Source organism: Coregonus clupeaformis, chromosome 20 (assembly GCF_020615455.1).
Source record: "Coregonus clupeaformis isolate EN_2021a chromosome 20, ASM2061545v1, whole genome shotgun sequence".
Lineage (NCBI taxonomy): Eukaryota > Metazoa > Chordata > Actinopteri > Salmoniformes > Salmonidae > Coregonus > Coregonus clupeaformis.
The window spans coordinates 35267047-35292400 of record NC_059211.1 but is presented as its reverse complement, the minus strand read 5'-3'; the positions used below and the strand labels follow the sequence as shown (position 1 = coordinate 35292400).

The window sequence follows — 25354 nt, the reverse complement described above, 5'->3', positions numbered from 1 at the left end:
GGCCAAACTGAGCAATCAGGGGAGAAGAGCCTTGGTCAGGGAGGTGACTAAGAACCCAATGGTCACTCTGACAGAGCTCCAGTGTTCCTCGGTGGAGATGGGAGAACCTTCCAGAAGGACAACCATCTCTGCAGCACTCCACCAATCAGGCCTTTATAGTAGAGTGGCCAGACGGAAGCCACTCCTCAGTAAAAGGCACATGACAGCCCGCTTGGAGTTAGCCAAAAGGCACCTAAAGGACTCTCAGACCATAAAAAACAAGATTATCTGGTCAGTTGTTGTTTTTTTGTACATTTGCAAAAATTGCTAAAAACCTGTTTTTTTCTTTGTCATTATGGGGTATTGTGTGTAGATTGATGAGGGGGAATAAACAATTGAATCCATTTTAGAATAAGGCTGTAACGTAACAAAATGTGGAAAAAGTCAAAGGGTCTGAATATTTTCCGAATGCCTTGTATGACCCATCATGACAGTGACTGATTGTCATGATAAGAGCGTCTGCTAATTTTTTTTATATAAAATTGTTATTCATGATATTGTCTCAGTAAATCAACATTCTAAGGACAGTCTAACTGTGCATCAATATTGCTCTGTAAAGGTTTGTCGTTCACTCATTCATTCCTTCATTCATTCATTCAATCGTGTTTCGAACCCACGCCAGGTCTTACCTGGATCATACACTCAAACTGGTACATGCAGAGTCCCAGCTCAGCCATACTGGGCTTGAACAGTTCTCTCAGTCTATAGTCCTGCATCAGTTTCACAAACACACAGAACGCCTCCTCTTCTGGCATCTGGTGACAGGGACACACACCAAACAACACTTAGAGATCATCAAGCAGATTACTTAACCTTCAACAAAATACTTCTTCAAACACCATCTAGACTAGAGGACAGACACACCCACACCGATTTAGGGCGGTTTTCACGGACACAGATTAAGCCCTAGACTAAAATATCCCTTCAATTGAGTTTTTTTTGTCCGGGACTAGGCTTAATTTGTGTCTGGGAAACCAGCCCTTAGAGACTTCACAATTTAATTAAACCATCAACAAAACATGTCTTCCTCATATACATAAAATACACATTTCACACATCACAATACAAAATATCTAACATAGTACAAGTTAATCACATGAACTCTCAGTACACAGTTCTCTCTCAGAAAATGTACTCTGATCAATATAATGAGTCTTTGTCAATGTGTGTAGTGGCAGGCTGCATGTGACCCATGACACAGCATGTTTCTATGTGAGTGAGGCTATGGGGTAGACAGCGTGTGTGTGTGTGTGTGTGTGTGTGTGTGTGTGTGTGTGTGTGTGTGTGTGGGGGGGGTAGACAGTATCATTATTACCTGCATGAGCAGCAGTCCGACGATGAAAGCACTTCCCTGACAGTAGCCGACCTCCCGGTCCACCAGAGAGTAGGCCTGCGACAACAGGAACAGGAAGTGACCTCGGATCATGGTCATGAGAGGAGAGCTAAGCACTTGGGGCTGCAACTCAATTCCCAAATGGCAACCTATTCCCTACATAGTGCACTACTTTTGACAAAAAGTAATGCAATATATAGGGGATAGAGTGCCATTTGGGACGCAGCCTGGGTCTAGATAAGAAACTGTCCAGCTACGGTTTTCCAGGATCAAGGTGTAACTGTGGACTCAACACTTTCTGCCCTGTATTCAATCTGTATTCATGCCCTGTATTCAAGCTGTATTCATGCCCTGCATTCAAGCCCTGCATTCAGCACCAAGCAGGGCTACTGACTCCATTTAAATTCTGCACCCACTGTACAACTCCATTGTATTGAGAACTATTGTGTTTCCATTTTTTATATACACTACAGAGGTATGTGGACACATGTTCCAAAATCATGGGCATTAATATGTTGGTCCCCCCTTTGCTGCTATAACAGCCTCCACTCTTCTGGGAAGGCTTTCCACTAGATGTTGGAACATTGCTGCGTGGACTTGCTTCCATTCAGCCACAAGAGCATTAATGAGGTTGGGCACTGATTAAGCCAGTCTTCCAATTCATCCCAAAGGTGTTCGATGGGGTTGAGGTCAGGGCTCTGTGCAGGCCAGTCAAGTTCTTCCACACCGATCTCGACAAACCATTTCTGTATGGACCTCGCTTTGTGCATGGTGGCATTGTCATGCTGAAACAGGAACGGGCCTTGCCCAAACTGTTGCCACAAAGTTGGAAGCACAGAATCGTCTAGAATGTCATTGTATGCTGGAGAGTTAAGATTTCCCTTCACTGGAACTAAGGGGCCTAGCCGGAACCATGAAAAACAGCCCCAGACCATTATTCCTCCTCCACCAAACTTTACTGTTGGCACTACGCAGTCGGGCAGGCAGTGTTCTCCTGGCATCCACCAAACCCAGATTCGTCCATCGGACTGCCAGATGGTGAAGCGTAATTCATCACTCCAGAGAACGCGTTTCCACTGCTCCAGAGTCCAATGGCGGCGAGCTTTACACCACTCCAGCCGACGATTGGCATTGCGCATGGTGATCTCAGGCTTGTGTGCAGCTGCTTGGCCATGGACACCCATTTCATGAAGCTGCCGACGAACAGTTCTTGAGCTGACGTTGCTTCCAGAGGCAGTTTGGAACTCATGAGTGTTGCAAACGAGGACAGACGATTTGTTAAATCGCTTCAACACTCAGCGGTCCCGTTCTTTTATTTTGTTGGTATTTTACCCCCGTTTTCTCCCCAATTTCGTGGTATCCAATTGGTAGTTACAGTCTTATCCCATCGCTGCAACTCCCGTATGGACACGGGAGAGGCAAAGGTCGAGTCGTGCGTCCTCCGAAACACAACCCAACCTAGCCGCACTGCTTCTTGACACAGTGCCCGCTTAACCCGGAAGCCAGCCGCACCAATGTGCCGGAGGGAACACCGTACACCTGGCGACCGAGTCAGCGTGCACTGCGCCCGGCCCGCCACAGGAGTCACTAGTGCGCGATGGGAAAAGAACATCCCTGCCGGCCAAACCCTCCCCTACCCTGAACGGCGCTGGGCCAATTGTGCGCCGCCCCATGGGTCTCCCGGTCGCGGCCGGCTGCGACAAGCTGTCCCGTTCTGTGAGCTTGTGTGGCCTACCACTATGCGGCTGAGCCATTGTTGCTCCTAGACGTTTCCACTTCACAATAGCAGCATTTACAGTTGACCGGGGCAGCTCTAGCAAGGCAGAAATGTTACGAACTGACTTGTTGGAAAGGTGGCATCCTATGACGGTGCCACATTGAAAGTCACTGAGCTCTTCAGTAAGGTCATTCTACTGCCAATGTTTGTCTATGGAGATTGCATAGCTGTGTGCTCAATTTTATACACCGGTCAGCAACGGGTGTGGCTGAAATAGCCAAATCCACTAATTTGAAGGGGTGTCCACATACTTATGTATATATTGTGTATTTTCTTTCTTATTTATGCATCGTTGGGAAAGTGCTTGTATGTAAGAGTTTCAATGTCTACACCTGTTGGTCTACACCTGTTGTGTTCAGCGCATGTGACAAATAACATTGAATTTTATTTGAGAAACAGCCTTTCTTGAACAATTCTGCCTCTGGCTGAAGAATAAAATAAGCAGCTCTAATGCAATATTGTTCTTCATCTTCTATTGACAGGACAGTAAACTGATTGCCAGTCTGTTTGTGCTATCCTGCCAAGAGCACAAACAGATCTGGGACCAGGCTAATAGGACAGATTGTAGGAGACAGACAGGAAAGATGTGTCGAAAGACAGGACCAGGATTCATTCCAGTTAAGTATATTATATACAGGTAACTGGCAAAATAAAGGAAACACCAACCTAAAGTGTCTTAATAGGGTGGGCCACCATCTGCTGTTCTGCCCTTGAGCAAGGCAGTTAACCCCCACAACAACTTATCCCCGGGCGCTGATTATGTGGATGTCGATTAAGGCAGCCCCCCGCACCTTTGGGTTAAATGCAGAAGACACATTTCATTTGAATGCATTCAGTTGTGCAACTGACTAGGTATCCCTCCTTTCCCATGAGCCAGAACAGCTTCAAGATTCTACAAGTGTCTGGAACTCTATTGGAGGGATGCGACACCATTCTTCCACAAGAAATTCTATCATTTGGTGTTTTGTTGATGGTGGTGGAAAACGCTGTCTCAAACGCCGCGCCAGAATCTCCCATAAGTGTTCAACTAGGTTGAGATCTGGTGACTGAGACGGCCATGGCATATGGTTTACATCGTTTTCATGCTCATCAAACCATTCAGATATTACTTGTGCCCTGTGGATGGGGGCATTGCCATCCTATGGGGGGCACAGCCATGGTAGCCAAAATAATGGCCTGCCCAGCATTTCTATATATGACCTTACGCATGGGATATTAATTGTTTAATTAACTCAGGAACCACACCTGTGTGGAAGCACCTGCTTTCAATATACAGTACTTTGTATCCCTAATTTACTCAAGTGTTGTCATTATTTTGGCAGTTACCTGTATGTGCTGAAGGCGCCAGCGCTAACAGCTAAACCAACTCCAGAGCACACTAAAGCAATCTGTTGCGGGTATAGGTTTCAAACAAAGCACTAGGGTTGCAAAATTCCGGTAACTTTTCAAAAATCCCGGTTGAAGAGTTCCGGGTTTGAGGATTCTCTCGTGGGAATTTTCCGTAATAAAAAAAAAACCTATGATGCATTCACCTTCATAACATTGAAGAGTACTTCCTGTCCCAAGCTGTCCTCCTTAAAGAAGTCATGCTCAGGATACGTCCGGGCGATGTCCCGGCGAATCAGCTTCTCACATGGTGATGTCATCTTCAGCAGCTCAGAGTACTGGTCTTTGATAGGCATGTTCTGGGCGTTGCATAGCAACTGCCATACTATCGCTCGGAAGTGATGGGGGATCCCTTTTCTGACCAGATCCTGTTTGGAGAGAAGAAAAATATTGGTCAGTGCTATTCGGGATCCTTGGGCCGTTCCTACCCTAAACATAACCCTTACCTAACCTTAACCATTTTACATTTCAACTTCAATGGGGTAGGGACATCCCAAGGATCCCTGATAGCATGGACCAAAAATATAAATCAGTATTTACTTTAGTTTGAAAATGCTAATATTACCAATTGGTGTCAGTGGCTAAACCAAAGTGTGGTTTTCAGTTTACCCGACCTTGTCTACAGATTGCTTTCAAAGTATATAAATAGTTTTGCTGAACTAGGCTATCCCTAATCATTAACGTAACATGACAACAGCCTATTCCCCCCCAGGAGACTGAAAAGATTTGGCATGGGTCCTCAGATCCTCAAAAAGTTATACAGCTGCACCATCGAGAGCATCCTGACTGGTTGCATCACCGCCTGGTATGGCAACTGCTCGGCCTCCGACCACAAGGCACTACAGAGGGTAGTGCGTACGGCCCAGTACAACACTGGGGCCAAGCCTCCTGCCATCCAGGACCTCTATACCAGGCGGTGTCAGAGGAAGGCCCTCAAAATTGTCGAAGACTCCAGCCACCCTAGTCATAGACTGTTCTCTCTGCTACCGCACAGCAAGCGGTACCGGAGCGCCAAGTCTAGGTCCAAAAGGCTTCTCAACAGCTTCTACCCCCAAGCCATAAGACTCCTGAACAGCTAATCATGGCTACCCTGACTATTTGCACTGCCCCCCCAATCCCCCTCATTTACGCTGCTGCTACTCTGTCTATTATTTATGCATAGTCACTTTAACTCTACCCACATGTACATATTACCTCAATTACCTCGACTAGCCAGTGCCCCCGCACATTGACTCTGCACCGGTACCCCCCTGTATATAGCCTCCCTACTGTTATTTTATTTTACTGCTCCTCTTTAGTTATTTGCTTTTATTTGTTTTACTTAACTTAATTTTTTTTAATGCATTGTTGGTTAAGGGCTTGTAAGTACAGTGAGGGAAAAAAGTATTTGATCCCCTCTCAATCAGAAAGATTTCTGGCTCCCAGGTGTCTTTTATACAGGTAACGAGCTGAGATTAAGAGTGTGCTCCTAAAGGGAGTGCTCCTAATCTCAGCTTGTTATCTGTATAAAAGACACCTGTCCACAGAAGCAATCAATCAGATTCCAAACTCTCCACCATGGCCAAGACCAAAGAGCTCTCCAAGGATGTCAGGGACAAGATTGTAGACCTACACAAGGCTGGAATGGGCTACAAGACCATCGCCAAGCAGCTTGGTGAGCAGGTGACAACAGTTGGTGCGATTATTCGCAAATGGAAGAAACACAAAAGAACTGTCAATCTCCCTCGGCCTGGGGCTCCATGCAAGATCTCACCTCGTGGAGTTGCAATGATTATGAGAATGGTGAGGAATCAGCCCAGAACTACACGGGAGGATCTTGTCAATGATCTCAAGGCAGCTGGGACCATAGTCACCAAGAAAACAATTGGTAACACACTACGCCGTGAAGGACTGAAATCCTGCAGCGCCCGCAAGGTCCCCCTGCTCAAGAAAGCACATATACAGGGCCGTCTGAAGTTTGCCAATGAACATCTGAATTATTCAGAGGAGAACTGGGTGAAAGTGTTGTGGTCAGATGAAAACAAAATGGAGCTCTTTGGCATCAACTCAACTCGCCGTGTTTGGAGGAGGAGGAATGCTGCCTATGACCCCAAGAACACCATCCCCACTGTAAAACATGGAGGTGGAAACATTATGCTTTGGGGGTGTTTTACTGCTAAGGGGACAGGACAACTTCACCGCATCAAAGGAACGATGGACGGGGCCATGTACCATCAAATCTTGGGTGAGAACCTCCTTCCCTCAGCCAGGGCATTGAAAATGGGTCGTGGATGACAATGACCCAAAACACACGGCCAAGGCAACAACGGATTGGCTCAAGAAGAAGCACATTAAGGTCCTGGAGTGGCCTAGCCAGTCTCCAGACCTTAATCCCATAGAAAGGAAGCTGAAGGTTCGAGTTGCCAAACGTCAGCCTCGAAACCTTAATGACTTGGAGAAGATCTGCAAAGAGGAGTGGGACAAAATCCCTCCTGAGATGTGTGCAAACCTGGTGGCCAACTACAAGAAACGTCTGACCTCTGTGATTGCCAACAAGGGTTTTGCCACCAAGTACTAAGTCATGTTTTACAGAGGGGTCAAATACTTATTTCCCTCATTAAAATGCAAATCAATTTATAACATTTTTGACATGCGTTTTTCTGGATTTTTTTGTTGTTATTCTGTCTCTCACTGTTCAAATAAACCTACCATTAAAATTATAGACTGATTATTTATTTGTCAGTGGGCAAACGTACAAAATCAGCAGGGGATCAAATGCTTTTTTCCCTCACTGTAAGCATTTCACTGTAATGTCGACACCTGTTGTATTCGGCTCATGTGGCAAATAAAATTTGATTTGATTTGAGTTGACAGAAAATATGTAGGCCTTGTTTTCTGAGTGTGTTTAGGAACATACTGGTATCCACGTAGAATGAAAACATTTAATGTGGTGTTCAGAGCAAACACAATCATGTGTCTCTGTGTGCTGCTACGCTCCAGTGTGTTTTCTCCACAGCACAGCATGTACCCCAGTCAGTCACAGTCATTATAATACAATGTTCCACCACTAAATATAATCTAGTCAGTGAGGCCTTGTGCAGAGTGAAATTTTGTTATTGTAAATGACTGCCGATGTGACTCGATTAAGACATTTCCTCTGCAGAGGGGGAACACTGGCCAGTGGTGCTGGATGGAGTGTGTGTACGTGTGTGTTAGTGTGTGTGCATAGTTGTAGTGTCTGTAGGCTACTTGTTGTTTTTGTGTGTGAGTATGTGTGCGTACAACCATGTGTGCGTGCATGCTTTTGAGTGTGTGTGTGGTCAGGGGATCTTTCGCTCTCTCTCTGAGGTCAGTCTTGACAGTCCCAGCCTTGTAATGGAAACAATACACACTCTTACAATGTACACACACACACACAGCCCCACTCCCTCCACTGGATGGTACTCAGACACACATGCAAGAGGAAACTCATGAATAACGCATACAGCTGCAAATCCGCCTGGAAAATGACCTGCTCCCATTACTCTGTCTGTCACTACACTATGCTGTAAGCTCCTCAGTCTATTGTTGGTGTTCACTCAGTGTTATGTCCCAAATGGCACCCTATTCCCCATCTAAGGCTCTGGTCAAAAGTAATACAGTATGTAGGGCATAGTGTAGCAGTTGGGACGCAGCCTGCGACAGGCTCATTGTTAAGAGGCTTATCTTTTTTTCTGGAGCACCTTAGTGGAAAAGGGAGAATATGATGCATTTAATTCTTCGCTAGTACCGGTAAGTTAAATTGAGAATATCAGTTTTCTGATGCAACAGAAAAGTAGTATGCTTAGTAGTCTCCTTCTGCCTTGCAAGTTGAAACACACTCGACTAGGTCAATAGGAGAGAGCAATGTCAACTCAGCAGTATAATAAATCCATGTAAAATAGCCTACACCTTAACAATAAATCCATTATTTATTTTAGACAGGTCTAAAGAAACATGATATAAAGAAAATGTAGTCTATTTCAGAAGAACAGAACAGCATACTCTGAGTTGTCCTTACGTCAGGTCCTGATCTGGCTATGCCATATGGCCGTGGGCAACACTAGTTCATTTAGCAGACAAGATTTGCTTAGAATTCTGTGGCATTATTTTATAGTATGAAGAATACAATTGAACAAAGGTGAATATTTTTCTCCATACGATTTGAGGGAGTGCGCACATGCGGCTATTCTGTGTTAAGCGGTTAACAAAGAAATAGATACTCCTATATGCTTCATTTAGAGTTATTCATGTAACTTTAGTTGATCTCCAAACGTTGGGCTATATGTTTTGCATGATGCGACTAATGATTTTTTTTGCGCAGGCTGTACACACTTCATCAGTCTCTCATTATTTTATTATTATTATATTATTTATTTATATTTATATTATTATTCACAATTTGACAAGCACTTGATAATGCCTCGAATTTCCCGGCGTCATCCCCTTTTTGTGTCCATAATGCCCCCTATAAAAATCCATGCATTTTGCAGCCAGTGGCCATTGTGGGCTAGGCTACATGAGGTGTGCGACCATGATTAGAAAAAGTTGCAAAAAAAGGCATTGTTTCTTGCCTTACGCTGGGCATAATTCACAAGTGATAGGCTAATATTGTCACCCATCAGACTATTCTTGATTTAATCTTATCATTATATATACTAAATAATATATGTGTGAAAATTGTTTTGACTTAGAATGGACCATTATCTTCCACCTGTCTCAAACAGGGGCAGGGGAAAAAATACATGTAATCTATGCACTTAAATAGCTAATGGAGGACGCTTTTCCCGTGGTTCATTTTCATGCCAGCCAGGTAGGATATACTCCTGTTGTAAAGAGAAGCAATGTGGTTAATATTAGGAATGTAGAGAAAATATTTTAATTTTTTTGTCATTTAGCAGACGCTCTTATCCAGAGCGACTTACAGGAGCAATTAGGGTTTAGTGCCTTGCTCAAGGGCACGTCGACAGATTTTTTTCACCTAGTCGGCTCGGGGATTAGAACCAGCGACCTTTCGGTTACTGGCACAACGCTCTTAACCACTAAGCTACCTGCCGCCCATAAATATAGTAGGCCTAGCCTATAGAAAGCTGATGAGAACCTCTTTTTAATAGAGACCATCACTCTGTTTTCTCACATAATTGCATAGCCTATATAAATGTTGCGCAACATGAGCTCATGGGCTCTCATGAAGTGTTTGATTAGATTTTCAAATACATTTGCATTGATGTCAGAGTGATTAGAGGGACAATAGAGTGCAGAGTACCAGGCAGTTGGCAAGTTTGGTAGGCTACTAATGACCATCAGCAGCTTCAGAGCTTGGAGAAGCCTAATTACCGTGACTAAACGGTCATGTGGAATTTGACTGCCTTCATGACTCATGACCGCCTGTGTTGTGGTAATACGGTCACCGTAACAGCCCCTAGTCATGTAGCCGAGGCCCAGTGCAAGGTTCTCCACCACTTTAACATACAATGCAAAACTAATGCATAACAGCACCTCCAATTTACAACTGTGCATTAAGGGCTCATTTCCTGGACCCAGATTAAGCCTAGTCCTGTACATTGCATGCTTTTTTGTCTGTGACCAGGTTTACGCTTGGTCCTGGAAACCATTCAGATGTATTATAAAAAGGGACACGTCATTGACATGGGTAATCAGACTTTCCCCTGTGCGACCAGAGAGACACAATCAGTTGGCAGTGAGCACTAACAGGACTACATTTAGACCAGAACTCACATAGTAAATTCAAGACAACAACAGTAAGGGTCAGTGAGAGACATCAAAAGTAACAGTCAGTATCTGGTGTGGCCACCAGCTGCATTAAGTACTGCAGTGCATCTCCTCCTCATGGACTGCACCAGATTTGCCAGTTCTTGCTGTGAGATGTTACCCCACTCTTCCACCAAGGCACCTGCAAGTTCCCGGACATTTCTGGGGGGAATGGCCCTAGCCCTCACCCTCCGATCCAACAGGTCCCAGACATGCTCAATGGGATTGAGATCCGGGCTCTTCGCTGGCCATGGCAGAACACTGACATTCCTGTCTTGCAGGAAATCACGCACAGAACGAGCAGTATGGCTGGTGGCATTGTCATGCTGGAGGGTCATGTCAGGATGAGCCTGCAGGAAGGGTACCACATGAGGGAGGAGGATGTCTTCCCTGTAACGCACAGCGTTGAGATTGCCTGCAATGACAACAAGCTCAGTCCAATGATGCTGTGACACATCGCCCCAGACAATGACGGACCCTCCACCTCCAAATCGATCCCGCTCCAGAGTACAGGCCTCGGTTTAACGCTCATTCCTTCGACGATAAACGCGAATCCGACCATCACCCCTGGTGAGAGCACTTTTTGCCAGTCCTGTCTGGTCCAGTGACGGTGGGTTTGTGCACATAGGCGACGTTGTTGCCGGTGATATCTGGTGAGGACCTGCCTTCCAACAGGCCTACAAGCCCTCAGTCCAGCCTCTCTCAGGCTATTGCGGACAGTCTGAGCACTGATGGAGGGATTGTGCGTTCCTGGTGTAACTCGGGCAATTGTTGTTGCCACCCTGTACCTGTCCCGCAGGTGTGATGTTCGGATATACCGATCCTGTGCAGGTGTTGTTACACCGTGGTCTGCCACTGCGAGGACGATCAGCTGTCCGTCCTGTCTCCCTGTAGCGCTGTCTTAGGCGTCTCACAGTACGGACATTGCAATTTATTGCCCTGGCCACATCTGCAGTCCTCATGCCTACTTGCAGCATGCCTAAGGCACGTTCACGCAGATGAGCAGGGACCCTGGGCATCTTTCTTTTGTCAGTAGAAAGGCCTCTTTAGTGTCCTACGTTTTCATAACTGTGAACTTAATTGCCTACCGTCTGTAAGCTGTTAGTGTCTTAACGACCGTTCCACAGGTGCATGTTCATTAATTGTTTATGGTTAATTGAACAAGCATGGGAAACAGTGTTTAAACCCTTTACAATGAAGATCTGTGAAGTTATTTGGATTTTTACGAATTATCTTCGAAAGACAGGGTCCTGAAAAAGGGACGTTTCTTTTTTTGCTGAGTTTAGTATCAACACCAGGAAACAGAGAGACTGCTGTACTGTACAGAATGTATTCACTAACTTCAATGATTACAAATATTTGTGCAACTTGTAGCTAGCTAGTAAGCGAACATAGGAACCTTGTATCTTCTCCGCCAATGCTCTTCTTGCTTTACTCTGAAGTATTCAGGCGAGGACGAGAGGAATCAAGCACAGATTATTGAGATTCACCCATAGTCTCTCACCTATATGTTTAGGGCCAAGGGGAAGGGGTTAGGGCCAAGGGGAAGGGGAAGGGTGAAGGGGTAGGGCTAAGGGGAAGGGGTTAGGTTTAGGGCCAATGGGAAGGGTGAAGGGGTAGGGCCAAGGGGAAGGGGTTATGGTTAGGGCACAGGGGAAGGGGTTATGGTTAGGGCACAGGGGAAGGGGTTATGGTTAGGGCACAGGGGAAGGGGTTAGGTCCAAGGGGTTGGGAGTGAATTGAGACTGGCTCTTCCAGAGAGTTGCCTCTGACTCTTACAGAAGTGTCTGGTGCACGAGACTACTCACCTTGAGCTGCTTCTCATTCTTCTTGCGGATGTCCTCCCACTCGTTAACGATGCGTCCCCAGAGAATCCAAGAGTCCTCCTCCAGGTGAGACAGGTTGGAGGAGGCAGAGGAGCTGGACACCAGGCTGGAGACGCTGTTCCTCCTGGAGCCGTTCACAGAGCGGAGTGACTTACTGTCCGTCTCCAGCAACCTAAAGAGACAAACACAACCAACATAACCATTCTACTCAGGCATACACCATCTCCAATGAGAGACATTATGTTGGGAGTTCGGACTGAATGAGAGAACATTTCATTTTATGTTCGGAAATGAAGGCAGCTCAAATTACATTATGGACGACAGATATAGATAATTTTATGTAAAGAACAAACACACGGAACCTGTCAATCTGAAACGTTTCATTAGTGTCAATACATATAGTCACTGTTTACAGTAGAAAGGATCAGAAACACATTGATTTGGGCAGTGAAAGCAGTGTGGGTTTACTTTACACTGTGGGTAAATGCTTGAGGCAAGTAGCCCAATAACAGATGCTGAACATTTATCCAAATCGTGCTGGCACTGGTAGACGGTGAAGCCACTAAATTCTAGCGCAGTGCTAAAAATGGAAAAGCTCATTCAAGAAGGAAGAATTTGCAGTGAGATGTATTACAGCTTTATGACAGAGCCATAGCCAAGGAGAGCCCACTGCAACAGCAGCCCCAGTGACGATGGGAGAAAAGCCTGCTGCCGCCACAGCTCGGAGCCCTAGATGTAGGGTCAATTGGGTTACAGACAGTACTAGGGACAAAGTGCATCTCTTAAAAACGTTGGCAGAACAACACATCCTTTCACAGCACTTCTGTTTCAGTTTCCTCAAACAAAAATGTAATGAACATGGATAGTAAAGCCTTGAACAACCATCATGATCAATCTACATCAGGGTCACTACTGTATTTTTACAGTCCACTCCAAACACGTTTTTCAGTCAGACTGATATTTCATGGAACCTTTAACTTGCATTAACGTCCCAAGTGTCCCAAGTGACAGAAAGCAAAGTGGACGTAGACAGTTGTTTACCTATTACTTCAATGAGATCCTACATTTGTACTAAACCCAAAACATGACCCCTTAAAAAAAGCCATAACACGTCAACAGTAAAGTGGGTCAATACAAAGCAGCCTAAATAACTGCATGGCATCTGGTCTCATCTATTTGATTGAAAACATACCTAAAAGTGGGTTAGTGAGAATAAGCTGCAGGAGTATGTATAAGTTCACAGCAGACTGACCTTGTATCAGTCTGTTTTCTGCCATATGAACAGGACCCATGGCTGTGAGAGGGAACCATGCCTCCCAACCTATACAGTGCAGTGCTGACGAGCCCATAGTTATGTCCCAAATGGCAACATATTCCCTATGTAGTCCTGGTCAAAAGTAGTGCACTTCATAGGGAATAGGGTGCCATTTGGGAAGAGGCTATGGCCAATGCTGGGACACAAAGGCTCAGAAACCTGATCTCGGAAGAAGACAAGGGCCTGGGCCTCTTGGCTCCAGGGTGACATCACTGGGAGTGCTCCCAGACTGGGTAGGGTTACAGCCATATTTGGGTCAGGAGGAAGGGGGCCAGGGTAGGCCTGGGTTACAGGGACAGCTAGAACAGCACCAGCAAGGGTTTTACAGTTAGGACATACATTCAACATATTGGGAAAGGTAGTAAATATTGCAGATGAATAATATTGTGTTGTGGGAATCATTTAAAACAGTGATAGCTGCTTGCTTAATTAACACAGAGCTTTGCTTTCAATGGCAACTGATCTAGAAAGCAGTAGGCTAGATACCAGACCATGTATCATGAGAGGCCTAAAAAAGTGACAATGCTGTTGCTAAATGCAGAGCCCAATGTCATCACAGCTATAATGGGATGTGAGGGAATACACTACTAAGATATAGGCTTTAGCCATCCTAACAGGACAAGAGGTTGCAGTAGCAGCCTATGGCTTCTAGCAAACATACAAGATAACACTGAGTGTGCTCTTAAGAGGCCGTGTGGAAGCAGGAAGGGTAGGGAATGTTGAGGTCATTAATAAGGTTAGTCACTGGCCTGTAACGATTAACTTTCCTCTAACCTAAAAAGTCTATATGAGTTGTAGGCCTAAACCAACAAATGTAGCCTAGGCCTAATCAAAGAATATGGAAAGAACAATCAATTTCAACCATGGATGAAGTACTAACCGTCCACATATTAATATGTTCCTCTCTCCTTGGTAGATTTCATCATACTATGTCATTTTCAGAAATATATTCCAAATGTTGATACACTGTTCATTCTGGGCACACACTGTGACAGACAAAAAACCTGAATTCCCAATGTAGCCTAGTCACTGATCCTCAGCTAATAATTCACCAGTAGACAAAACATTCCATGCTGTGTTTTCTCACAGATGGCTCAAAACAAAATACATCAAACCATTTTAAATTTACTGAAAAGATCCAGTACAGGCTCAATTACATTTGGCATACCCAGAGTAAGAGAAGAAAATCACAGAGATTCCTTGGAGGAACAACAGAGGATACAAAGGAACTATTTATGTATTTAAACGAGTTGCTCTGACGACGTGGTTTGTTGCCAAATAATCCATGTCAGTTAGACTTTGTCCTCAGTTATGGCCTCTCGGTAATGAGAAGAGAGCCATGGCATCTAGAAGGAGAAGCTAGGATCCTCGTGCTGCTTACCAGGATAAACTCATGGTGCCGTCTTCATGTCTTTGGTGTGTAGTTAGAAGATCCAGAGAAGCTACCAGCCTTTGCCTAATGAACTGGCTGAACTGAGTCTGGGACTCGTCTCTCTCAAACTCAAATGTCTTATCAACTTACACAGTACAAAGGCCTTCCCCTTCTCTCTGTGTGTGTGTGTGCGTGCGTGTGTGTGTTGCATTACATTAGTATCTATGATACTGCATTGATCTCAAAGTACACAATTTCTCCCTCGGCGCTCACAGATGTATAATAACCTACTTTTTGCTGCACCTGCAGATCAGTGTCTTCCTGCTCAGTCATAAAGAGAGGATAACTAGGCCTAAACATAAAACTAAGATAGAAAAATCTTGTTCTCATCCGTTTTCATTTTGGTATTTAAAAAGGGGAGAAACAAGGAATTTCAACATCAACATCAGTGTGATATCATACAACAGTTTTTTTGTTGTTTCTTTTGTTGAAAGATTCTTCCTGCAGTGAATGTGTACTTTCTCTAACTTCTTCAAAGACACAGTGTTGGTTCGGAGGATACCACTTTTCTATGGGAGTCGATTAAGCTTATCAAACGTTGTAAACTCTGATAAAAATATGTAACATTTTTGTAGACAAGTCATTTTCAAACCCCAGTCACGATGATCCTCAAGACTGTACCTCCTACCCCTAACACTGCCTTTTCTAAGGGGGCAACAAGAGCTCTAAATGTCCCGGGATGAGCTCTCTTTATCGGGGTGACATGAGGATGAGGGTCTTTGTGAGCTGTGGCAGATGAGGTATTTTTGTCAGTCACAGGGTAGGCAGGGCCTTTAATAAACTTTATAGGATTCGTATATCTTTGTACAATTAGCAGCTATGAATCAAAACAGCAGAAATACTTTGAAAACAGTTACTGCAGACTTTTTCTAGCCCCAACTCGCACATGCTCATACTTGACTTGACTATTTTTATTCGCAAAGGTCACCTTGTCCTAGAGAGATTTACACGGTTATCAAAACGTCACGCCAGAGTAAGCATACACGAAACACAGCCCTTATCTTAAGCGTTTCTAAAATCCCCTATGGGGAAAAATGAATAGTGGAAAAACGATTGGAACCATTTCCTTGTTTGACCGCTAGGTTTATGAGTAGTATGACTCATACTGTGGTACTTTATGCTCGCACTGTAGAGCCTTGCAAATTGACAAGCTTTATAAAGCATAGGGAAAACAGACCTATTCAACTATAATTCTCACTTCTGCTTCTCCCACACAGCAGACTGTGCAGAAAGTTCAGCCAGTATTAGCTTTACTAACTGCAACATGTGTCCTACTACTACAGCTCATCATCTCAACCCCACGAGCATCGCTCTCACACTTCAGACAGATCAGTTCACCCACATCTCACAGGGCTCTGACTGCAGTCTTCTTCACTTGAGATTGCCGTACTGAGTCGTCGTCCCAAATGGCAACCTATTCCCTTTATAGTGCACTACCATTGACCAGGGCCCATCTCAGCGAGTCCCCTGCTGCACTTCTTCGGCCTCCTCGTTTCCATGTCAACACTCAGACTGCTTATAAAAGCAGGTTGAGAGCCACAGGAGGGAGAGAAAGGGGGAGAGTGGAGGGGGCAGCAGTGGCAGTGGGGTGTGTTGAGTCCAAATGTACTCGTCTTGTTTCAGCTAATGAACACTTCAGGGACAGACAGTGTGGCTGTAGGCCTACTTTTACTTAGATCACTGTGAAAATGCCTTTGTAGCCACTGTCACTGTTAGTCACTGTTGTCGCTGTTATTCCATTGCTAAACAATTAAGATTGATATAAAAACTGCCTTTGTCACTGGTCTAATCAGTGCAAATGTTGTACATGAAAAGAGGAAAGGGAACAAAAATGTATTCATATGTTGACAGAGCTTGATTGATTGATTCATTCATTGATTAATTAATGTATTAATTCATAGTTGGTGCTCACCTGTTCTGCTCCTCCAGCTTGGCGAGCAGCTCCAGTTCATCTGGGCTGAGCTTAGCGGGCGATGCCGACGTGGGGGACGGGGAGGAGGAGGTGGCTGTGGTGGTCTGCAGGGACGAGGGCACCGTTGCCACCTGGCTAGACGAGGTGGCCACCTGGCTAGCCATCTGACTGACCGTGTGTGACATGGAATTCTTCACCCATGAGAGAGTAGAACTCAGCTTGCCTGCAACCTTGTCAGTCGCCACCTGTGGAGAAGGAGAACGAGAGAGGTAGAAAGAGAGAGAGATGTGGAGAGAAGCATGTGAGCTGTAAGAGGGATTTACAAGTACACTTCCTTCCTTCCTTCCTTCTGTCTGTTTTATGTATTTTGGGCTTTCTTTCCTGCAATGTTTTAGTTATGGACACTGGACAGCCAGAGAACAAAACAGACTATTTACAACCATCTCTAGACAGAATTGAACACTGATTTGTGACTGTTGGTGTGTAGTAAGGCTTTTCTTGGTGTGGATCCATGCTTTATCTAACGACTAACTTCCTCTTTTTCTTCTTCATCACACTGGTGCATCAAGAATTTACAATACACTCACAGACTGTTAATGCAAAAGCAGCAGCTTGAAGGAAGAAAGACAAACTGGCTCAGTAGGTCGTTGATACAGACCCCTTGACTTATTCCACATTGTGTTGTGTTACAGCCTGAATTCAAAATGGATTAAATATATGTTTTTCCCTCACCGATTTATGCACATTTACACCTAATGACAAAGTGAAAACATGTTTTTTATATATTTTAGCAAATTTATTGAAAATGAAATACAGAAATATATCATTTACATAAGAATTCAGACTCCTGAGTTAATACATGTTAGAATCACCTTTGGCAGCAATTAAGCTGCGAGTCTTTCTGGTTAAGTCTCTAAGAGCTTTGCACACCTGGATTGTAGAATATTTGCACATTATTCTTTTTAAAATTCTCCAAGCTCTGTCAAGTTGGTTGTTGATCATTGCTAGACAGCCATTTTCAAGTCTTGCCATAGATTTTCAAGCCGATTTAAGTCAAAACTGTAACTAGGCCACTCAGGAACATTCAAAGTCATCTTGGTAAGCTATTCCAGCGTATAATTGGCCTTGTGTTTTAGGTTATTGTCCTAATGAAAAGGTGAATTTGTCTCCCAGTGTGTTAGAAAGCAGACTGAACCAGGTTTTCCTCTAGTCTCCCAGTGTCTGTTGGAAAGCAGACTGAACCAGGTTTTCCTCTAGTCTCCCAGTGTCTGTTGGAAAGCAGACTGAACCAGGTTTTCCTCTAGTCTCCCAGTGTGTTAGAAAGCAGACTGAACCAGGTTTTCCTCTAGGAGTTTGCCTGTGCTTAACTCTGTTCTGTTTATTTTTATATAAAAAAAGAACTCCCCAGTCCTTGCCGATGATAAGCATACCCATAACATGATGCAGCCACAACCATGCTTGAAAAAATGAAGAGTGGTACTCAGTGATGTATTGGATTTGCCCCAAACATAACACTTTGTATTCAGGACATAAGGTTCATTTATTTAAAAAAAATGTTTTACCAATCTAACAATAGGTGCCCTTCTTTTGCGAGGTATTGAAAAACCTCCCTGTTCTTCGTGGTTAAATCTGTGTTTTAAATTCACTGCTCGACTGAGGGACCTTACAGATTATTGTATGTGTGGGGTACAGAGATGAGGTAGTCATTCAAAAATCATGTTAAACAACAATCCATGCAACTTGTTAAGCAAAGTTTTACTCCTGAACTTATTTAGGCTTGCCATAACAAAGGGTGGAATACTTGACTTAACACCATTTTTTATTACATTTGTAAAAATGTCTACAAACATAATTCCACTTTGACATTATGGGGTATTGTGTGTAGGCCAGTGACACAAAATCACAATTTAATCCAGGCTGTAACACAACAAAATGTGGAACGAGTCAAGGGGTGTGAATACTTTCTGAAGGCACTGTACATAGTGAACGTATTCGGTTGCACACCACTCAATCCAATGAAACTGACACCACTAGTGAGAAGGTCATGAGATCCAATGGACTATACTATAGACTATACTATAGTCAGGGATGTAGCTCAGTTGGTAGAGCATGGCGTTTGCAACGCCAGGGTTGTGGGTTCGATTCCCAGGTGGGGCCAGTATGAAAAATAAAATAAAAATAATGTATGCACTCACTAACTGTAAGTCGCTCTGGATAAGAGCGTCTGCTAAATGACTAAAAATGATTTTTTTTAATGTCTACCATCATGATACAGTAGGCCTAGGCTATGTCTTTCCATCTGAGGAATAGGCCTACAGGAACATTGGATAAGCAGATAATGTGCAATGTGCCTTTATGATGTTTAAAGTAGCAAAGTATTTTACAGATGATGTCCAGCTGAATTAAAAGGTGACAAACCCACTCTAAATGGATGAATCTACATGCTAAACTAAAGCAAGAGTTCCTTGTAAAAAGGGACACGAGACAACACTAAACAAGCTGTTTATAAGTCACCAGACACATTTCACAACAGACAGTGGTCCCATACTGTAGGCCTTGTGTTGTAGCTAACTCTGTATAGCCTATGGCTTGACAACGACAGAGGAGTTGGCTACAGCACACTACAGTATGGTACCAGGCTAGACATAGGCTAGTTATAGGCTACTACACTATTCAAATCCTCCCAGATACTCCTACCTGTAAAGAGTGCCGCTATTCCAAATGTAGTCTTTACAATCCATGCAGAAATCCAGTCAGTATCAACAAAATGAAAACAGGTTAGAAAAAACTCCCAACAGAAAAGACTGACATTATCAGTAACACTCCAGTTATTCTCCTAACTTAACATAATTTTTTGGCACCAAGGCCTAACTCCCGTCTTTTGAACAATCGTCTCAAAAGCAGATTTGTGGTGTGTCTTCCGGTACTTTGCAGAGTCATATGCTGATCACAGTGTCAGGGCAGGCAGGGTCAAAGTGCTGTTCCTCCTCCTGAGATATTCAACACAGCACAGTGCTGCCTGGCACTGTAACAGGAGTTGGTTAAATCTTTCCTTTCATCTTTAGTCCGCAAGACAAGAGCCTCTGGAATTCACCTGACAGTGGGTGGTTCAGAAAAACATCAGTCACCAACTCATGTCACATCACACAAAGCTAGAGTGCACTACTAGAGACGTAACTTTGACCTCAAGAGGAAGTCTGAGGAACCTCAGTCATCAAGCAGGTTTTTGTAGTTGTCAAAAATGGTGAGTCACTTGATTTCTCGATCATCGCAAATATTCCCTATGACAGTCAATTTCCTTATAATCACCATAATAATAATCCTTGTCCGAGCGAGCGAGAAATACTGTATCAGTGCTGAGGAAGGATACAATGTTATCACTCTCTCAGAATGACATTTACACAGTACAGTTTCCTAGCTATAGGCCTAATCATAACGTCTGTCGCAAAAAATTATCCATTTACTGTTGAGAACAACTAACTAGTCTGCATGTTGTCTTGGCTGACAAACTCAAGCCCATGGCTCCACCCGGTCCCCTGACCCAAAACTTTTTGAAAGCAGCAGCAGTTACTATTCTGCTGGAATGAAAATACAGGACAGCTGTTACTCTGGAGAAAAGACGCCTACGTCCCCACCTGCACTGTCCCCAACCTATTTCTATCTAGTGCTGTTGTGGGTCGAATGCTAGGGAGTTACGCAAATGTGACGGTTGAGTGACTGAAATAGAGGATCATTGTATTAGACCTAGGCAGCGTATATATTCAGTCTTGGAGAGCCAAATTGTGATTGACACAATGTTATTACACCCGAGTCACGACTTGACACTTTAACCATATCCTGTCATTTAGATCTGCAGTAGTAATGAGGCCAGACTGACATCTTTAGAGAGAAATCCACAAAAGGAAACCCCTTCTTGAAAGGCTAACCTCAAGTCACTTACTCAATTTACACACAATCCCACAGGAGCAGATGATATCGCTACCAGAGAGAGAGACTGAGACTCAGAGGCGTGTTCTGAAAAGTAACAACTCATCTCTTTTCCCCGGACCATCTACATCATGTATATAGAGGCAATTTGCTGCGTTGTGAGAAGGCCAGAGCCGAGCTGAATCCGAGCCGACATTCACCAACACCTCATGCATTTTGATGTACAGTAGCTTAATGAAGAAGGATATAGAGCTGGAGGGCAGTCCCATAATGAGCGTAAGAGGGTGTTTGATTTCTTTCCTTCTCATCTGCTGGGCCGCTGGACCAGCTCATTAATTAAAACAACATGGTCTTTAAGTGCTCCAGAGTCCTGACTGAGTCGGTCTGATGTGTGTAAGCATCATGTTCAGGCCTATCTGCACCCCTATAGTGTGACTCTCACTACATCACTAAACTGGGTTAGGGTCACTGAAATACTATGCGTCACTTAAATAACAAACAGGTTTTTGGACTGTCTATGGAATTATGGAAGTTCATTTGTCAATGGCCTATATGATCCAAGGTCAAGTTAGTTGTGGGATGTTGGGCCCAGAGATGCATGATGGTTGAAACTCCCTGAGACTAGAGTAGCCTATAAATGCATGCTATGTAAACTGCTAGCCTATATAAGTGCCAGTGGTATTTCCCAGGTCAAGAAACAAACAAAACAGCCATTTATCTGTGATTTCTAGTTCCTGTTAGTGTCTGCAAAACTCTGCATGTAGCCTGAGTTTAGTGCCAGGGGTGATTCTCTCTCCAGTCTAAATGGGGGAAGCCCAGAGTCGGAGGCTAGCTCTGACCCTCACCTGACACCAAAGTCTGTCAGACTTTGCTTGGATATCTATGTAGCCAACCTCTGTGGGACGGAGTGAGTCAGTATACACTAACGTTCAAAAGTTTGGCGTCACTTAGAAATGTCCTTGTTTTCGAAAGAAAAGCAATTTTTTGGTCCATTACAATAACATCAAATTGATCAGAAATACAGTGTAGACATTGTTAATGTTGTAAATGGCTATTTTTATGGAATATCTACAAAGGCGTACAGAGGCCCATTATCAGCAACCATCAGTCTTGTGTTCCAATGGCACGTTGTGTTTGCTAATCCAAGTTTATCATTTTAAAAAGGCTAATTGCTCATTAGAAAACCCTTTTGCAATTATGTTAGCACAGCTGAAAACTGTTGAGCCGATTAAAGAAGCAATAAAACTGGCCTTTTTGAGACTAGTTGAGTATCTGGAGCATCAGCAATTGTGGGTTCGAGTACAGGCTCAAAATGGCCAGAAACAAATAATTTTCTTATGAAACTCGTCAGTCTATTCTTGTTCTGAGAAATGAAGGCTATTCCAGGCGAGAAATTGCCAAGAAACTGAAGATCTCGTACAACGCTGTGTACTACTCCCTTCACAGAACAGCGCAAACTGGCTCTAACCAGAATAGAAAGAGGAGTGGGAGGCCCCGGTGCACAACTGAGCAAGAGGACAAATACATTAGTGTCTAGTTTGAGAAATAGGCGCCTCACAGGTCCTCAACTGGCAGCTTCATTAAATAGTACCCGCAAAACACCAGTCTCAACGTCAACAGTGAAGAGGCGACTCCGGGATGCTGACCTTCTAGGCAGAGTTGCAAAGAAAAAGCCATATCTCAGACTGCCCACCTTAATCTTTTATTTTTATTGGCCAGTCTGCGATATGGCTTTTTCTTTCCAACTCTGCCTAGAAGGTCACCATCCCGGAGTCGCCTCTTCACAACAGCAGACCACATGTAACCACGCCAGCCCAGGACCTCCACATCCAGCTTCTTCACCTGCAGGATCGTCTGAGGAGGGCTGCTGAGGAGTATTTTAGTCTGTAATAAAGCCCTTTTGTGAGGAAAAACTAATTCTGATTGGCTGGGCCAGGCTCCCCAGTGGGTGGGCCCATGCCTTCCCAGGCCCACCCATGGCTGCGCCCCTGCCCAGTCATGTGAAATCCATAGATTAGGGCCTAATGAATTTATTTCAATTGACTGATTTCCTTATATGAACTGTAACTCAGTAAAATCTTTGAAATTGTTGCATGTTGCGTTTATATTTTTGTTCAGTACATAAAATCATATAATATAAAATAATGACACGACTTAAGCATATCTTGTCTGCTAAATGAACAAGCCTACAGCCTAATTGCATGCCACATAGCTAGATAACATACAGTAATAGGCCAACTCATTCTGTTAAGCTGAAAAACATTTTTCTTTAGACCTACCTATAATAAATAATGGATTTATTGTTATGATCTATATTAAATGTATTTATTAGACTTGTTAAAATATAGATGTTCCAAAGGTATGCATCAGCAGCTTGTATATGTGGAGGCCTGGAGATACTAAACAACAAAATGTCATGACCGCCACAGCACTATCTATGACTTGGATGGCTGGAGTCTTTGACCATTTTTAGGGCCTTTCTCTGACACCGCCTGGAATAGAAGTCCTGGATGGCAGGGAGCTCTGCCTCAGTGATGCACTGGGCCGTACGCACTACCCTCTGTAGTGCCTTGTGGTCGGATGGCAAGCAGTTGCCATACCAAGCGGTGATGCAGCCAGTCAAGATACTTTAAATGGTGCAGCTGTGTAACTTTTTGAGGATATGAGGGCCCATGCCAAATCTTTTTAGCCTCCTGAGGAGGAAGAGGCGTTGTCGTGGCCTCTTCACGACTGTGTTGGTGTGTTTGGACCATGACAGGTCCTTAGCGATGTGGACACCGAGGAACTTGCTCTTGACCAACTCCACTACGGCCCGGTGATGTGAATGGGGGCGTGCTCGGCCCTCTGTTTCCTGTAGTCCACGATCAGCTCCTTTGTCTTGGTGACGTTGAGGGAGAGATTTTTGTCCTGGCACCACACTGCCAGGTCTCTGACCTTCCTGTAGGCTGTCTCACTGTCGTCGGTTATCAGGCCTACCACTGTCGTGTTGTCGACAAACTTAACGATGGTGTTGGGAGTCGTGCGCGGCCACGTAGTCGTGGGTGAACAGGGAGTACAGGAGGGGACTAAGCACGCACCCCTGAGGGGCCCCCGTGTTGAGGGTCAGCATGGCGGATGGGTTGTTGACTAGCCTCACCACCTGGGTGCGGCCCGTCAGTTTAGTGATGAGATTGGAGGGCACTACGGTGTTGAACGCTGAGCTGTAGTCAATGAACAGCATTGTCACGTAGGTGTTCCTTTTGTCCAGGTTGGAAAGGGCAGTGTGGAGTACAATAGAGATTGCGTCATCTGTGGATCTGTTGGGGCGGTATGCGAATTGGAGTGGGTCCAGGGTGTCTGGGATGATGGTGTTGATGTGAGCCATGACCAGCCTTTCAAAGCATTTCATGGCTACAGATGTGATTGCTACGGGGAGATAGTCATTTAGACAGGTTACCTTGGCGTTCTTGGGCACAGGGACTATGGTGGTCTGCTTGAAACATGTAGGTATTACAGACTGGGTCAGGGTGGGGTTGAAAATGTCAGTGAAGACACTTGCCAGCTGGTCCGCGCATGCTCTGAGTATGCGTCCTGGTAATCCGTCTGGCCCTGCGGCCTCGTGAATGTTAAACTGTTTAAAGGTTTTATTCACATCGGCTATGGAGAACGTGATCACAGAGTCGTCCAGGACAGCTGGTGCTCTCATGCATGGTTCAGTGTTGCTTGCCTCGAAGTGAGCATAGAAGGCATTTAGCTCGTCTGGTACGCTCGTGTCACTGGGCAGCTTGCAGCTAGGTTTCCCTTTGCAATCAGTGATAGTTTGCAAACCCTGCCACATCCCGACGAGCGTCAGAGCAGGTGTATTATGATTCAATCTTGGCCCTGTATTGATGCTTTGCCTGTTTGATGGTTCGTCGGAGGGCGTAGCGGGATTTCTTATAAGCGTCTGGATTAGTGTCCCGCTACTTGAAAGCGGCAGCTCTAACCTATAGCTCAGTGCGGATGTTGCCTGTAATCCATGGCTTCTGGTTGGGATATGTACGTACGGTCACTGTGGGGACGATGTCGGGGATGTAGTTATTAATGAAACTGGTGACTGATGTGGTAAACTCCTCTATGCCATCAGATGAATCCCATAACATGTACAGTATCTGATTTCCTTATTACTCACAGATACAGTGCATTCGGAAAGTATTCAGACCCCTTCACTTTTTCCACATTTTGTTAAGTTCAGCCTTATTTTAAAATGGATTAAATAAAACATTTCTCAATCTACACACAATACCCCATAATGACAAAGCGAAAACAGGTTTTTAGAAATGTTTGCAAATTTATAAAAAAGAAAAAACAGAAATACCTTATTTACATAAGTATACATACCCTTTGCTATGAGACTTGAAATTGAGCTCAGGTGCATCCTGTTTCCACTAATCATCCTTGAGATGTTTCTACAACTTGATTGGAGTCCACTTGTGGTAAATTCAATTGACTGGACATGATTTGGAAAGGCACACACCTGTCTATATAAGGTCCGTACAGCATGTCAGAGCAAAAACCAAGCCATGAGGCCGAAGGAATTGTCCGTAGAGCTCCGAGACAGAATTGTGCCGAGGCATAAATCTGGGGAAGGGTACCAAAAAAAAATCTGCCGCATTGAAG

General features: G+C 44.3%; 1 protein-coding gene across 5 annotated transcripts in view; it reads right to left on the bottom strand.

The window, feature by feature from the left end:
* Positions 1 to 25354, bottom strand: part of LOC121533917 (ecotropic viral integration site 5 protein homolog) — a 63272-nt gene that overhangs the window by 29595 nt on the left and 8323 nt on the right. For 2 of the 5 annotated variants that reach the window (XM_041840266.2, XM_041840270.2), the window contains exons 1-6: positions 19487 to 19728; positions 16790 to 17034; positions 12113 to 12302; positions 4682 to 4903; positions 1355 to 1429; positions 669 to 794 (exon numbers count right to left, since the gene is read on the bottom strand). In XM_041840266.2, coding sequence (XP_041696200.2) covers positions 669 to 794; positions 1355 to 1429; positions 4682 to 4903; positions 12113 to 12302; positions 16790 to 16974 — 798 coding nt within the window. In that variant the 5' untranslated portion in view covers positions 16975 to 17034; positions 19487 to 19728. Of the gene's footprint in view, positions 1 to 668; positions 795 to 1354; positions 1430 to 4681; positions 4904 to 12112; positions 12303 to 14826; positions 14922 to 16789; positions 17035 to 19486; positions 19729 to 25354 lie in introns of those variants that run through there. The other 3 variants (XM_041840267.2, XM_041840271.2, XM_041840269.2) reach the window with 2 other exon arrangements.